The following is a 16,733-nucleotide window of genomic DNA, read 5'->3' as shown; positions in this document are numbered from 1 at the left end:
GCTCTTTTGTTCTTAGACATGGGGCTTATTGCTTCCCTTAAAACCTTTAAGGCATGCCATGCAGTGCAAAGTTAGACACTGGGAGAAGTAGTTTGCAAGAGCAAGAATCCCTAGCTTAAGGAAGGCTTGCAAAGCAGTATCCTGTCACTTGAAAAAGCACAGTATATGGTCTGGTCTTTGTAAGACAGCAAAATCTCTTCTTTTTCCCTCTTCATTTGGGAAGAGCAACAGCGTAGTTTGCACTGCTCTACACTCCATAAGCATAAGGACTAAGTCTCAGCTCTACTGATATTAATTAAGGAGGACCTCTTGTCCTCTCCTGTCCATAGAGGAAAATAGGGCTCAGTTTATTCTAAGAGATAAACTCCAATTAGAAGAACAATCCTAGGTCTATAAAGGATCAAGATTTTGTTTCAGACATTGAGTCTACCCAAGTTATCATAACTGTTGGGAAAGTACAGATCCAAAAAGAGATAATACAGCTCAGTGCCTTTGTTGAAGTGAATCTTATCATAATGATCTTTTCAGCCACTCCCCTAAACTCATCAGGATCTTTTATGTAATTTCTTAACACCTTCTGCATTTTGCAGATTTTACAAAGTCACATACATGTCGTCATTCATTAAAATATGGAAGCCAGCAAAAGAAGCTATAGTGTTGGGTGCTGGTATCAGGCAGGCAATCTGAGCTGCTTTGGGGTCACTATTTTCAGCCGTTCCTGAAGAAGCAAAGATTTTTTCCAAGGGCCCCTGTTTGTCACTGTTCTTTTCATCTTCTTGTTGGCTTTCTGCCTCAGTGATGCACTCTGGTTCTTCATATTCTAGCTTGGTTTGCAGCACCACATGATCAGTTTTGTCTAGCCATTCCTAGGAAAATTAAAATATTGGTGTTGGCAGAGATGAGATATCAATTAAAATAAACCTGGTTGTACAGACTCTGATTTTCCTTTCATAATGGTATCTTTCCAGGATAAGCCACAATGGAGAAGATGATGAGGAAGCAATATAGACAAGTAGGACATCAGATACTACGATGGAAGAAAGACAGAATCGAAATAAAACAAACAGGATTCCAGAACAGCATAAACACTCCACTTAATCTCAAGACCGCATTAAATACATCTTTGTATTTAGTCAGGGCCTTTTGAAAACCTGAATGTGTGAAATATCTGGTGCTACTTCCTTGACATACTTATGCATTCTTTGACCCAAGCCCTGACTTAAACTAAATTAAGACTGAGTTTACATGGAGATTTAGGCAACATAGCATATCTGTATTAAAGCTTCAATATTAATCTGAATTTATATGTTTTTTTCTTCCATTTGAGTTTAAAGCTATCATATACAAAAACTTTTCAGCTTGTTATGGAAAAATTATTACTGCTCTTTGATATTATCATTGGATTTGTCAATGTAAATGACAATGACTTGTTTCCCCTCAGAGGAAACCTAGTAGTAATTAAGGTAAACACTAAAACATCTAATACAGAAAACTACACCACATATGTGATGTCAGGGACTTATGAGAAACATTAAGAAAGCAAAAGTAAAAACTGTAATCTATTCATTTGTTAGCCATTCCGTGTCCAATGGTTTAGTGACTATGCACCTCTATGGCTAAGAAAGGATGCTTCTTACTGTGACTGACACCTCCAAAAGCACGAGTGCCACCACTGGCTCAGCATTCACTGCTCTCACTTCATAAAGATAAAGCACAAGACCAGGCAGAAGCAAACTCCCTGACTTATCATGTGCAGGAATGGATGCAAACACTACAATGTCATCTCAGCGGATATTGTGCCTCTGGGCATCCTTAAATTCTTCTCTGGCAGATTCTCTGTCTCTCATTGCAAGTGTCTTTTCATAGTGCCAAAGCAGCACTGCACTGATTGTATAAGCCCTGGTATTTGCTCTGTGGATCCTCTTGGTGATGCTGCTCAACAGCAAGGACTTTGGGGCTTTTGTCTTGGGTCTTTTTGTGCTTGTGCCTGTGACAGAGCAAGAATCAGTAGCTACTTTCAAATTATTCTCAACACTGTAGAGTTTACAGCCCTGCTAAGAAGGCGACGCTTACCTGAAAGTTTCCATTATGATCATTTAAGAGATCAGCAAATATGTATTTTGGATCTGGTATAGCCGGCATTACTGACATCTGCACCCTGCAAAAAGTAAAGAAAAATACAAATCGATGTTTCATTATAACATAGCCAGTCATACAAAAATCCACTTCAGCACAGTTCTGTACCCACAGATACATTTTATATGACAGTACTCTAGTCTTGATTTCTTTAAAATGTGTTCTAAAGTCGAAAAAGCACTTACAGCAGTATGATAACACCATTGGGCTAATGATAGTTTTTCTGATAAATTTTTGACCCAGCTCCACTCTAGTAAAATCTGGAATTTCTACAAACTTCCAGCTAGTCAGCAAGTGCAATTCTGCTCTATGCACTAGTAAGAGCTTTGCATTTTCTGGCCACATATCCCCAGACAGGGAAAATGGTGCAGCAACTTCATGACAGCAATTTGGTTGACTTAGTGAACACAAGTGTAAATTTGAAACACATAAGCACAGGAGGATAAACTCAATTTATGATCTAAAAAGGTGATCAAAATCCCAAATACTTTCACCTCCAAAAATACTGCATTTTTTGCCTTTTTCTCCCCCACTAAAAAACCAAAATCTGAAGCCTTCACAAGTTTTGCTTGTTGCTTGGTAGTTGGTTTTTGGTTGGTTTTTTTTCAGTTGCAAATTCTAAACATGAGCAGCATCATTCAGTTGCAAATCCAAATATTGATATTGTCCTATTAAGGTTAAATGCACTCAATCTTACTTTATCCTGTTTCAAAAAGACATTGAGTTTGATGAAGATAGACAAAAGAATGTCCTTTCAGAAGAAGTAAGTAAAATGATAGACTTCTCTGGAAAAAAAAAGAAAATAATTTAAGTGGAAGAGACAGAATTTTGACCTGAAACATTGTCTTTTACCAGAATTGTTTTGGTTTTGAAAATTAATGGCCTTGGTGTTTGGAAGGCCAGGATGCATTATTCCTCAAAAAGTAATTAAGCTACTGACTTTTACATCTTCACAATGACTTTATTTATCTGATGGGAATTTTGATTGCTAAGACTTGATCATGAATAATAGCTGCATTTTCGTGACATGTTAGTTAGTAGTAACCAATAAAACTATATTTACCTCTGCTGTTTACACAGAAGAATCAGGAGGACAAGCATCATTAGAAGCACTGCCAGCAAAGAACTTAAAACAATTACTGTGTTTGACTGAGAGGTTCTATCATCATCACATGAATCTAAGAATAATCACAAAAATATTAAGTCAAAAAATTATTTTTTGCTTTAACAGTAAATGTTTCCAATCATGCTGGAATGTTGACTTTTCTTTAAAAAGAAAAAAAAAGCTCAGAAAAGTTTTTAAGAACAAATAAAAGAAATTTACTTGGTCAATTGATACTGAAAAGAAAACCTATACTTCCCCAAACCTTTCAACAGAAGAAAACTGTGCTTTTATTTATCTAAATTGTCCTGGTTCAGGACAAATAGGGCTTACAGGAAGGGCAGATGCATTATGAATGAATCAAGTATTTCATCTCATCTTCATCATATGCATTGACAGCGACAAAGCACCTCAGTGCTAAGATCTGTATTACATACCCCTACTTACTATCATTAAAGCTGCAAATGCTATTTTGCATGCAGCCTGAATGTCTTATCTCCCAGCAGAAACCAAATAAACAACTCCAGCAAACAAAGAGCTAGCAAACCACAAGCAAGAGTTTATACCGAGAAAGTAACTAGTGGCAGGATAATATCTAACATGCAGGTACCAAAAAAAAAAAAAAGGCATTTTTGCATTTTTCTGCATTCCAATTATTCTTGGAGCTTTTGCAATGCAACCTCAAGACTCTGCCTCCTACTACTAACCTTCTGGTCTCCACATAAATACTATAAAAACTAAGTGATTATTCATACAGAAGCAACTGTTTAGCTTGTTACATCTACCTGCCTGCTCTGTTCAGCATGCCAGGAAGCCCACAAGTCAGGTTGTGACCCCTAAGTAAGGTTTTCAGAGCTTATGAAATTTCTTGAGCCCATCTCTGCTCGTGGTTTGCTGTGATGTTAGATTTGGAGTCAATAATAACTCATTAAAGTCCTAAAGCAAAGGACTTTCCCAGTGAACGGGCTATGTCAGTGTCACTTCCCTGCACCATTAGTCTGTCTCCTCTGTGCTTTCCTTCCTTGCAGGCATCTACTGGTAGCCTCTGGTCAAATGGTTCAGAAAGGGCTAATATGTGGTCACCTCTCCAAAGTGCATAGGAAGACATATTCCTCTGTGTTTCCTTGCGGGCATTTGCCAGACACACCTGAGGACATGCTTGTAGGCTCACAATTTACGTGGTGGAGGTCAGCACTGTGGTCACTACTGCACAGGGTACACATACCTATGTTCCAGGATTTCATCCCAGCTTTGCATATATAGATTTTCTTCAAGTAATCTAATAGCCCACTGCACTTTAGAGAACTCAGATCTTGGTGTGTTGGACATCTGAGTGTCTCATAATTTTGATAAAGCCTAGTGGGTTGCATTTTGTGCCTAGCTGATATAATAAAAATGTGTTAGTATGGTGTATGGTCTTTCCTTTACTACAGTAAATCTAGTTTTTGGTTTTGATAGTAGAAAAACTGTTTCACCAAAGATCTAATCGAAATCATTCACATTCTAATGTATCTGTCTGGTGGGAAAGCAGTTCTGATACTGGGTTTGCTTCCATTTAATCTCTTTATCCCCGTCATCCCTGTTTCCATCCATCCAGCACCTATGAACATCAGACTTCTGTGACCTCTGCTCCAGTAGTCCAACTGGATATACTTTCAAAATAAACTGCCTTCAAAAATGGGGCATCGAGGGTTTTCTTAGAGTTTTGGTTTATTGTCCAAATATCCTATGAGGGCACCCCCCCAACACCCACATCCACAGAACCACCATGTATCACATCACTATTACTGAAGGACCCTAGGCACACTTGTAACACAAATAATAAGAATATTCTTAACTTTGCTGATTATGACATAAATTGATTGCATTATGGATCATCAGGAACAAAATGGACAGAGTTAAACATGGGCAATTAGAAGTCCACATGAACTTTCCTTGATAACAGAAGATGAAGCACAATAGTGCAACATTCATTTGTTGTGTGTTCCCAGCCTCTTCTGCAGTCATCCCTTCCCCTTTTGCAGTTAGACTACATATACACACACATATATATATAAAAGCTGTTACCTAATAATGTGCCATTCATCCAAAATGTTTCTGCTTCCCAGTCACTGCTGTAATCAACTACATTGCAGTGGGGTGCTAGCCTCTTCAGTCTGACCCGGAAAGAATAGCACTTCCTTGAATCAAAGCCTTGATCTCCAACACGGCAACATCTGGAAGTTCTGGACTGAGAAGGAAGGTGTATTGTCGTTAATTCGGATTTTCAAGGCAGTGCTTCAGAATGCTTCACTCAGTCATGGTCACAAGTAGGACAAGCGATAGATCAACCCAGAGACCCAGAACTGAATGCTGGCTTCTCTACTTTCCAAGGAATTCTGTTTCTTCATTGACATTTTATTATTCATATCTATTCCACACTGTAAGATATTGAGTTGAAGGCCATAACAACCATTACGTCGTGCACTGTGTTACATCTGCATATTTACAAAATACAAAGAAACTCCTATCCACAAAATTTCTACATGTTGTATTTGAAAATGGAAAGATTTAGGTTGATGAAGTAGTATTTTGAAATAGCAACTAATTTTAAAATAAATTAAAAAAACCATGTCATTTTGGTTTTTTTTTTTTCCCCACTCTTTGATTAGTTTTTCTTATTTTTCTCTCTTTACTCTGCTTTCTTCTTTTGTCTTTCCATACTCTTCTGAATGTGAGACCTTTCCCTTAGACCGTCCTTAGCACTTTGGATAGCAACTGGATATAACTCATAAAGTAAATTATTTCTTGCATTGCAGGTATCCAGGCTCCTAAAAATCTAGATGTTTTCTGCTATCAGCCTTATTTGAAAATACAGGGCAGGAGAACAATTTGAAAACAACTCTATTTTACATTCTACGGAGATGCTATTTCCAGTTCCTTCCAATGTTGATTAAAAATGGGGCATTCAACTCACTTGCCACTCTTTGTCAAACGTGCTTTTGTATTGAAGCTCAAGATTCAAGCACTTCACAGCTCTCTCTGGTTTATTACAGCTCACAGTAACTGTGTCCTCTTTCCAGAAGAAGGTCACATTTTCTGGTGGATTGGGCTTTACTAAGAAGAATAGAAACAAATTTTGCTATTGACTCTGAAAAACAAGCACCTCCCAGTTAAAATTATTATTGTTCCTTCCTCGTCTCAGTGTTTCCCTGAGTAGCGGAAGAAGGTGGACTTTCTTCTTGTTGGATTTGCTTTTGTAACTGATCTCCCTGTTGACCATCAGGGTGGAGCCTGACACCACAACACCTCTCACCATTCAAGGTGCCACATTAAAGGTAGTTACTATCTCACGTCAGGAACATACTTAAGGAAGGACTCCAGTCTCCTCATACTCCCTGTAATCAAGAGAAAGAAAAAGGCTTCTTCATTGGAAACAAAGTGACAAATTCGGTGACATAAGGACTCCAAGACGCAGGTGTGCAGCTGTTGGAGGCCATATGGGACGTGGTGGGGCAACTGCAAAAAGCACTGGGTTCCTACCTGTGCACAACTGAATCTGCCCATCACTGTTCTCGGGTGGTTGGAAGACAATGTCATGGTTTGAACAACACAGGTAGTTAGTCTTCAGTAGTGGGAAATGAAGGGGTGAGGAGATTGCTACCCGCTTTCTCAGTCCTAGTTCCCTTTTCATATTATGAAAACGCTGCCCTCCTAATTTAAAGACTTTAGTCTGATGCTTGGTATTTTTGCTTTGTTATCTAACCCTCGTTAGATAACATTCATTTTATTATCAGTTGGTGTTTAATAGCCAAAATTTGAGGATGAGGCTGCAGTTTTCCATAATTTAACAGATATTGTAAGAATTATGATATATAAAAGTATTCTCAAAATTCAATGCCTTGACAGACTTTTGTTTAATCCCTGTTGCTGAAACATTATAATCAATTTGGAATACATTCTCTTTCCAGAAAATTCTCAGTTGTATATTTTCTATGAGATTTGTATTAGGGAAAAATCCTTCCACTTGAAATGTTGTAACCATGTGAAATTCCAGAAGATTTTGATAAACTAATCGCATACTCGATGTGAAATATGTATTTGGGGACAGGAAGGATTTAACAGAAACAGGAATATGGTCTTTCTACTAGTAGTAGGATGTCCCTTTTACTCTGTACCAGAGCTCCTCAACTAATTTCTGTTGATATCTGATGATGCTTTTGTGACAGCATCTTTGATAAGAAGCAGTTTGCTGCCCCACATTGTATGGAAGATGACAAAATAATGGAAGGTTGAAAATATGAGAAAGATACACAGTTGGCACTAAAACAATCAACTTTTGTTAATTTTCCTGATGCAAATACCAAGCAGGCCTGCACTAGACAAAGTACACCTACTTTTTTTTTTTTGTGTATTTTCATTCTGATTTTGAAATTGTATTTTGTGACAAATCTGACTGTCCTGTGCTATCTTGCTTAGCTGCAGCTGCACACTGCTGACAGCAAGGGAAAAGTATAGTTTAGTTTTGGCACGCACACAAATAACATTTTATCTGCTGATAGAACTAATTTATTCTCAAACTCAGACAACTGGAGAATCAGTGAGGATACTGGGACTACCAAATTAGTTGTGACTTTACATACTTACTATAAAAATCAGATTTTAGTTTTTTATAAAAAAGCTCTTCACTTCCGTTGCTGTTCCTGATAGAGATGGCAAGGGTGGGTCCTTCTGTCTTAAAAAGGCATCCAGTATTATAATTGTGATCCAATAAATATGTGGGACATGGCTTCCAAACTTTGTGCTTGCCTTCATCAAATCTATAAATGAAATAATATTGGTAAATGGACAACTTAACAAATAGCACTTGTCAATTCAATTAATTTTTGTTACTATTTTTCTCATCCTTCTTTTTTTTTTTTTTTTTTTTCCCCACAAGTGTGCCTATCAAGCAAAGTCTGAGCACGGAATTTCTTGAAATGACAAATTTCATAGCAGTGTGAGGGAATTCATCACTCAAACCTCTCTAATTTTCCAGCCCTAGGTTTTGATGCAATCTGACATAAGTTTCCTTCATGCTGTTGTTTTCTAATAAGAGAATTACTTGATCAAACAGATACTTTTATGATTCTGTTTCCAAGAATATACTGCAAAAAGTTCTTTCACATGTACTACTCAATAGGAAAAGATCAATCATTATGGCTGACTTTAACCAAAATATTACAAATATTAAAAATATTAAATTTCTGTTAGTCATTAATGATGTCAGTTAATAAAGAAAATATAAACATGTATGTGGAAATCCCCTTTTCGGTACTTTAATTAGCATTAGCCATTTAGCACAATGGCAGAAGAGGGACAAATCTTTCACATGATATCTGTGGTGACAAGCTACTCACCAGGCTTGTTGATTTGTATACTTCTGTAGCAGTGTGGGAGTATAAACAGGTTTCATGCTGGATATTAACGAATGTTAAAAGCATTTTCAGTTCACAGAAGACTCAAATGGACTTAGATATTTCATCCTCCCAAAGTAAACCCTTAAAAAGAGAAGAATAGGCATTGACAATACTCACGTGTAAGAAAATGACACATTCTCATTGTGAAAAACCTCTCTTGCTGCCCATGTGATCTGCATCTTCTCATTATTGAAATTGATTATTGTGGTGTTGATGGCGTCTTTCCAACCTGCCCAGAACAATGACAGAGAATATGGTTTCAGGAGTAAGTATGAAAAGCATCCCTTGATATTTATAGACAACCAGTATTTCAAAGATATGTATGCAGTAGTCTCAGGTGATCATAAAATAAGAAGTCATAAGAATTTTTAAAATACAAGGAAACAGAGTAAAGTAAGCTAGAGAGATAGAAATTAGAATTTCAAAATAGCAAAATGAAAGCATGTGCAGCAACACCAGGGAAAGATTTGGCCACATGCTCCCTTGGCCAAAAAATATATACTGGGCCATGTGTATGCAATGCAGAGGGCCTATACCTTAAAGCAAGTTTCCCCCATAATACCTACTAAGAAAAGCTATTTAGGAACTAATGCTATACTATTTGGGAACTAATGCTCTGTGTAAACTCTCAAATGTTTACTGTAAGAAATAAGGAACTGACACCATCGGTCCAAACCAGTCAAGAACCGTAGGAGTCCAGAACAGCTCAGCAGAAGTAGGGGTATTACATATTTGATCTATGTGGTTCTGGCCAATTCCACCCTAAATACTAGCGTGATCTTTTGACTGTACAGATATTATTTCCTCTTCTGATCATTTCCTTGTTACAGTTCTTGCTAGTGAAACAGATATTTTAATTCCATGTCCATCATGATTTCACCGAAGATAAAACCTGGCATCGAAGAAATGGAGAAACTAAGAAGGTAGAAGGATTAGAAATCCATTCTATACTAAGGAGAAGGACAAATTATTTATTTTACATTCTAGAATATGTGAAATGAAAAAGATGGAGAAAATTTGTCTTGAATATCAGCAAGAAACCACTTGAAGGAAAAATTTGCAGACCACTGTCTCTAACCATGAAGTGTCTATCACTAAAAACGTTTACTGGAATATTCCTGCCTAGGAGGAAAATAGAGGATTTTAGTTTTGATTGCTCCTTACATTTTATGCCATTCTGGATTTTGAAGAGGTTTGCAGTGGAAAAATTTTAAATAATTTCTTATGAGCTTTTCATCACATCCAGTCGTCGTGATTGTTTCATGGGAATCAGACATAAGTATCCTCATGGCTGCATCTTTTACTCCATAATCAATATTAAGAATGTGAGAAAGGCATGTGAGTTCAAGTCAGCATTTTGCCTATTTTCATGCCTATATCTCTGTGTCTAGATATTTTATGACTACTCTAATTAGAGTTAGAACATTTTATATAGGGGTATTTACATTGTAATACATTGTTTTGTCAAAACCATTCAGGACAGTTACAGCAGAAATCCAGGAGATACTGGGTAGATGTAGCTGCAGGTTTCTGCTATGTGATTCATGGAGCTCTGGTAAAAAAAATATTCTCCTCTTCTTCAAAAGAAAGACTAGAAACTAACTCCTCCAGCTCCTAACTAATGCCTGCAGGCTTGTTCTGTATTGTTCTCAAACAGAAAATCTTGTGTGTCAGTACTGTTATAAGAAGAGACAAAAATACAAGTTAAAACCTTCAAAAGCTATAGTAAAATGGAGTTTATTCAGCCAGTTCTACCTTTGTTACAACAGACTACCAATGTACCTCCTGTTTCCCAAGTTCTCAAGCTCTTTGTAAGTCCCTCTACAGGTCTAAGAGATGATTTTGTCTTTAATTAAGGTACGAAGAAATATGATGACAGAGTGTCTAACAGTGGATTCTTGGTCTGCAATTACACTAACCCACTAATTTTTATGGACTACCTGTTTGTGCTGTGCAAAATACACAGTGTAATTGAAATCCATATGACTTCTTGGACTTATATTTTCTATAAAGGTAGATAAACATATACTTAATATATATTTGAGAGTATAATTACATGTTCTCCAACTCTAAATAAAATTGACATTATAAACTCAAATATAAATATAAATTTATTCACTGTTAGTGAATGGAGAATATTGTACCATCCTGAGATAATTTTTATGAATTTAAACTCAATCCTTTCAATTCCCTTTACTAGCAACCAAATATATACTTTCTACTTTTTGGTAATTAGTCTGATTGCAGATATTTTCGCTTTGAGAAAGAATTGCTAACGATCCTTCTTCAATTATGAAAATAAAACCAGGAAGAGTACTTGCTTTCTTAATCACGTCTTTTCTAGGATAATTAATTTCAAAATTAATTCCGATGCTTTTTTTATGTGTATAATAGTTTGGCATAATGACAGAAAACAAAATACTGTTTGTAGGGCAAGGTTTTGAAGAATTTTTCAAGTAAAAAATAAGCAATATTCTTCAGTTTATTCTCAGAAGGTGACTAAACATCTCTGCAGACAGCTGTGCACACCTGTCTTCCTACACTTTGTGAAAATAATTGAAATGGGCTATGTGCTAAACCAAGAGGAAGGCTGTCTCACCCATAGGACAGCTCAAAGTGTGGGTGTCTGAGAGTCTCGTCTTGGATGTAGCCAACTAATTCAGGATTTGCCAGGACTCTCACCAGATGAACAGTGCCAGTTCCAAACCATGACTTGGACTTGGGCAGTCCTGCTGAAAAACACAGCAGTGAATTTTTCATTATTTGGAGAGTGAGCTCAACAACCAGTGTTTATCCTATTGCTCTCCAGCTGTGAGGTTGCAGCTGTTGGTCCAGGATGTGAAAAATCATCTTGCATTGATTTCTAGTGGTCAGCAAATGATGAAAGCTGGGTTTATATATGACTGCTGTCAGGTTGCTCAGTGGTGTCAAGCTGCTAATATCTAGCGTGGAGCTGCTAGCATCTGTAGACTGAAGGCAACTGTAAAGCAAAGAGGCTACTTCGCTGGCAAAAAGTAGGTGCTCGAAGACATCTAATATCAGTAAAGGTTTTGGGGAACATGTACAATTTTTTTAAGAAAAGCGGCTCTAACCATAGAATCATAGAATACCCTGGGTTGGAAAGGACCTTAAAGATCATCTAGTTTCAACCCCCCTGCCATGGACAGGGACACCTTCCACTAGATGAGGTTGCTGAGAGCTTCATCCAACTCCTCCTTGAACATTTCCAGGGATGGGGCATCTACAACCTCTCTAGGCAAACTGTTCCACTGCCTCACCACCCTCACAGTAAAGAATTTTCTCCTAATATCTAATCTAAACCTACTCTCTTTTGGTTTAAAGCCATTCCCCCTTGTCCTGTCTCTACATGCCCTTGTAAAAAGTCTCTTTCCATCATAATCACTCTGAGGTATTCAGCCAATTGGTTCACACAGGCTATACAGGTGTAGAAAAAAGGAAGGAAGAGGGAAAAAGGAATTTATAGCCTAAATACAAAATACCATTAACAGAAGAGAAGAAAGGAGAGGAAAAGATAGTTTTAGAGATCTCAAAGCGGAAAAAAACTGCAATGCTATGAGTTTTATCCCTCCAAGTTCAAAATGTTAAAATAATATTATACTGTTTATTTTTATCTTAATTTTTATTTTACTGGGCAGTGTAACTTTTTTTTGTAATTATGTTTTAGGGAAATTGTTGGAATTAAGAGAGATAGCACTGGTTCATTAACTGTGAGAGAGAACACACTTAAATTGTTTATGCAAATTTTTTTTCACACACCTCACAATAACTATGGTGACAATATTTAGACTGAATTTGCTTCTCAAATACGTGACGTGTTGTTGTGAATCTCCTTGAACCTGTGACTATCCCGCAACCTGCCAGCAGAGAAGTAAAAGAAGAGATTTTGGTTGTAAGCGACTCTTCCATCTCTGTGCAGGCCAATTCCTGAAATCCTTTTTCAGGGCACCATATTTTTCCTCAATAAAATGCAAAAAGGACACCAACATTAAAACTTTGATTCCCATAAAGTTCCTTTAATGGGGTGTTCAGTCTCTTCAAACTCTGTGTGGGTTAGTTGAGATAGGCTCTAGAGATGGATAATAATAAAGAAACCAGAGGAACCACCTGGGATTTCCACACATTTACAATGTGTACACTAAGTAAAAACTGAGGGTCTGATCTGACTAGCTTGTTCAACAGAAGACATGATTTAATTCTGAACCTTAAATAACACTCATTATTCTCCATTTTTTTCATCTGTAGTATAAATCTGCACTATTTATTAGAGGCTGCAATTCAGATATGAAGACTAAACCTTGGGTTTGGCAATGAACATTTTTTGGATGACAAAGAATATCAGTTTGAGTCCAGTCCTGAAGTGATTTATTCATGGACTTTACTTTATACCCTCTGAGTAGTCCACTTGACTTCAGTAGAATTAGCCAGTGTGCATCAACTTCACAACATATATAAATCTTTCTAGGATTAGAATATTTCTCTTCCAAAAATGCCTACATATTATGAATTAAAATGTTGGGATTTTAATATATAAATATAAACTCCAATGACTGCACTTATTTATGTACTAAAATAGAAGGCAATACAATATAATAATCAGAAACAATTAATTGAAATAGAAGAGAAACTGTAACAAACTATCTGGTGATATATGCGTATTCTTTTCTGTGCTCTAGTTTTAAAGGACTTCATAAGGAATCAGTCTTAAAATAATTAATTAGGTATGTAGGACAGAATCTTACCAATTTTTTATTATTAAAGACTTTGTTTCTAGAGCTCTAGTCCCAGTTTTCTGCTGTGTATCCTAATTTCATGAGTTTTGTAGCCTTTTTGAATATAGTATTGGTTGTGGTTTGTACAAATTTACAGTAAATATTTACATGCATTGTTTTTTGCATACTTTCAAATTATAATGTGCATATGTTGCATAATTCACATTTCAACACGAAAAGATGTGTAGTCTAAGTGAGACTTTTAAAGTTTGGGTTAAATGGACATCCAATCCTCTGAGGATATGCATGGGTTTTCCTTCTGATGATGTTTCCTTTTCAACAACTACACACCTATACTCCTGCAGGTAAAATCATTCCTATCTTCTGTTAATGGAAAGAGAATAGAGGGGACCATTTCTCTGCCTTTATTTATCATGGAATTTTTATGAATTCAGCTACAACATAATGGATCATTCTCAGCTAATGTGCCAGATCTTCCACAGTAATTGCAATTATTTAAGGCCTTCTCCTAAGTATGATCCTAGAGGCACAAAATACACCAAAGCAACACATTTATAATTATTTTTTCTATTATGATAATGGATAGATTAAAAGGTCAAAAATATTATAAATAAGCAGTCACTAGGTTAAAATAGGGTGGCAGTAACTTTCTGTCTGAGCTTGACCCCCTGGTCTAATTGATATGCAATATGCTGCAGTGCTGTAGGATACACACTGGTGCCTTTGAGCAAGAGCTTCAGAGAGAATTATCCAAATCTACATCTTCCATAAAACCAGAGGGATTGGTAAGGCTCTACAAGACTTTAACCTCACTGGCACTGCTGGGCCCCTAATTTGTCTCAGGACAGAAAGCATGGAAAATACCACTGTGGTGTGGGAAGAAAGTACTTCTACAGGGGAAAAAAAATTTCCTTGAGCAACAAATTATGCAGATACAACCACAAGCAAGAGTATGAGCAAGTATATTCCACCTCCAAGCTACTTTTCAAAGTTTATTGCTGAGAAAAAATACTATTGAAGCGGAACATGTGAAAAGGCTTAAAGTCACGGAAGAGTTTAAAAAAAAAAAAAAAAAAGAAAAAGGAAAGGCAGAATGTCAATCTGCAAAGATAACAGAATGGAACATGCATGTATTGGAACAGTTGCAACCTCATTGATACATAACAAAGAAGAAAAACCACTTTTGATTTCCTTACACTGACGAAACCTGATAAGTAACCACATGTTGAACTTCCACATACTGCAGCAAACTGTACAGAAACTACTGGAAAACAAGACCCAGATCTGAACCTATAGTTTTTATTTACCCTAAATACTACTGATCTATGAAGAACAGTTTCATTTTTTTAACAGGAACAAATTTATGCAAAAGTGCAACTCATCATGCACATGGCTACTGAATTGAATGCACAGGACAGAGACTGAATAGAAAACCTCTTTTCAGGAACAGTAACAAAACAGAAAGGGAGAGTTCTTTATGTAAATTTGCAGACATAATCTTAGAATCCATCAAACTGAGTCACTTGTTAATAATATTTTTATCTGGATACTTTCTCAGGAAGAAGTTATTATTGATATTTTCCCATAGTGTTCATTCTTTCAGGGTACTAAGCATGGAAGTCTTACCTGGACTGTGTTCTATCCAATGTTTGTTGAATGTGAAGGCTAATCTTTCTTGGATGAAATCTGCACTCTTATAATATATGCCTTAGAAAGTAAGTAGTCATGCTTAAAGAACAGACACAAGTTTAGCAAGATCTGCCTTCATTTTTAATTAGAAAACCTTCATAGAAATATGTTATTACATTCATTTTTTTCTTAAGAGTCCACTTTCATTTCTGCTGGATATGATTTTTTTTTTTTGTACACTGTTTTCATCAAAAAAGTACTGGATATTGTAACACATGAGGTAAAGTACACACAGAAATACTGCTAGTTAATATATCAATTTCTTAAATAAATATCTGGGATTTAAACTTACCAGAAGATTGTGACTGAGAAGCCACAAGGTTGCCCAGTGTGATGATCACTGAACAGGCTTGAAAGATGAGTCTCATGGTTGGAGTGACACCACAGACTATGAAGAGATGAGTAATTGTAATTTCTGGATTTACTGTTTGATCACTTTACACCAGAGGCTGGAGGGAACTGGAGGAAATGACTACAGGAAATAAAAAATTCACAGATATCTAACTACAGATAAATCAGAAGTGCAGGACCTTCTTTATACTATGTAACAAAACAAAACAAATAAACCTTACAAAAAATTAATTCCTCAGAATATGAGTATTAACCTTGTTAGCTTTATCTTCTCAAAGCTATATCAATCAGGAGTGACCACAGACCTGATCCAAACAAGGACCAGGTTGCTGTGCATAGTTGTGACCACATAAAATCACAGAATGTGTCTAAAGGGTTGGAAGGAACCACAGTGGGGCATCTGGTCCAACCTTCCTGCTCAAGGAGGGCCATCCTAGAGCACATGGTACAGGATTCCATCCAGAGGGTTCTTGAATATCTCCAGTGAGGAAGACTCCACAACCTCTCTGAGCAATCTGTTCCAGCACTCAGTCACCTGCACAGTAAAGATGTTCTTCCTCATATTCAGGTGGAACTTATGGTGCATCAGTTTCTGACTGTTCTCCCTTGTCCTATTGCTTGGCACCACCAAGAAGAGTCTGCCACCATCTTCTTGACACACTCCCTTCAGATACTTATAGACATTGATGAGGTCCTCTCTCAGTTGTCTCTTCTCGAGACTGAACAAGAGCAACTCTCTCAACCTTTCCTCATATGAGAGGTGCTCCAGTCCCTTAATCACCTTTGTCACCCTCCACTGCACCTGCCCCAGGAGCTCCGTTTTTCTCTTCTACTGAGGAGCCCAGAACTGGACACAGCACTCCAGATGGGCCTCACTAGGGCTGAAGACAGTGGTGGGATCACCTCACTCGACCTGCTGGCCATGCTCATCCTGATGCACCCCAGAATACCATCAGCCTTGGCTCCAAGGGCACACTGTTGGCTCATGGACAGCAGGTAGTCCAGCAGGACCCCCACGTCCTTCTCCACAGAGCTGTTTTCCAGCAGGTGGGCCCCTGTCCTGTACAGGTGCTCAGGATTACTCACCTCCCCAGGTGCAGGACATGGTATTTGCCTTTGTTAAGTTTCAGAGAGTTCTCTTTCCATCTCTCCAGGGTCCTTCTGAAGGGCTGCACAACCCTCTAAGTTATCAGTCACTCCTCCCAGGTTTGTGTCATCAGTGAACTTGCTGAGGAGGCATCTGCCCCTTCATCTAAGTCATTGATG

The 16,733-nt window shown here is 37.3% G+C and overlaps 1 protein-coding gene across 1 annotated transcript; it reads right to left on the bottom strand.

Moving 5' to 3' along the window:
• Window positions 1-493: 493 nt before the first annotated feature.
• CRLF2 (cytokine receptor like factor 2) lies at window positions 494-15,576 on the bottom strand. Its single transcript, XM_050331384.1, has 8 exons — window positions 15,409-15,576; window positions 8,794-8,905; window positions 7,865-8,037; window positions 6,195-6,334; window positions 5,306-5,468; window positions 3,200-3,314; window positions 2,074-2,158; window positions 494-866 (listed from the first exon to the last, which is right to left on the bottom strand). Exons 1-8 carry the CDS (start codon window positions 15,482-15,484, stop codon window positions 594-596), a joined length of 1,137 nt encoding a protein of 378 aa, XP_050187341.1. The 5' UTR covers window positions 15,485-15,576; the 3' UTR covers window positions 494-593.
• Window positions 15,577-16,733: the final 1,157 nt, after the last annotated feature.

Source organism: Myiozetetes cayanensis, unplaced genomic scaffold, assembly GCF_022539395.1.
Source record: "Myiozetetes cayanensis isolate MyiCay16 unplaced genomic scaffold, myiCay2020 scf5-8, whole genome shotgun sequence".
Lineage (NCBI taxonomy): Eukaryota > Metazoa > Chordata > Aves > Passeriformes > Tyrannidae > Myiozetetes > Myiozetetes cayanensis.
This window is presented reverse-complemented; position numbering and strand designations above follow the sequence as displayed.

Bases quoted from the DNA above. Each gene is read 5' to 3' on its own strand.
- CRLF2 (XM_050331384.1), bottom strand. From the start codon at position 15,484: ATGAGACTCATCTTTCAAGCCTGTTCAGTGATCATCACACTGGGCAAC. The intron at 5,469-6,194 runs GTGAGTTGAATG...CTTCCTTCTCAG, and splicing joins CGTTTGACAAAGAGTGGCAA to TCCAGAACTTCCAGATGTTG. The intron at 3,315-5,305 runs GTAACAGCTTTT...GATTATTCTTAG, and splicing joins GATGAATGGCACATTATTAG to ATTCATGTGATGATGATAGA.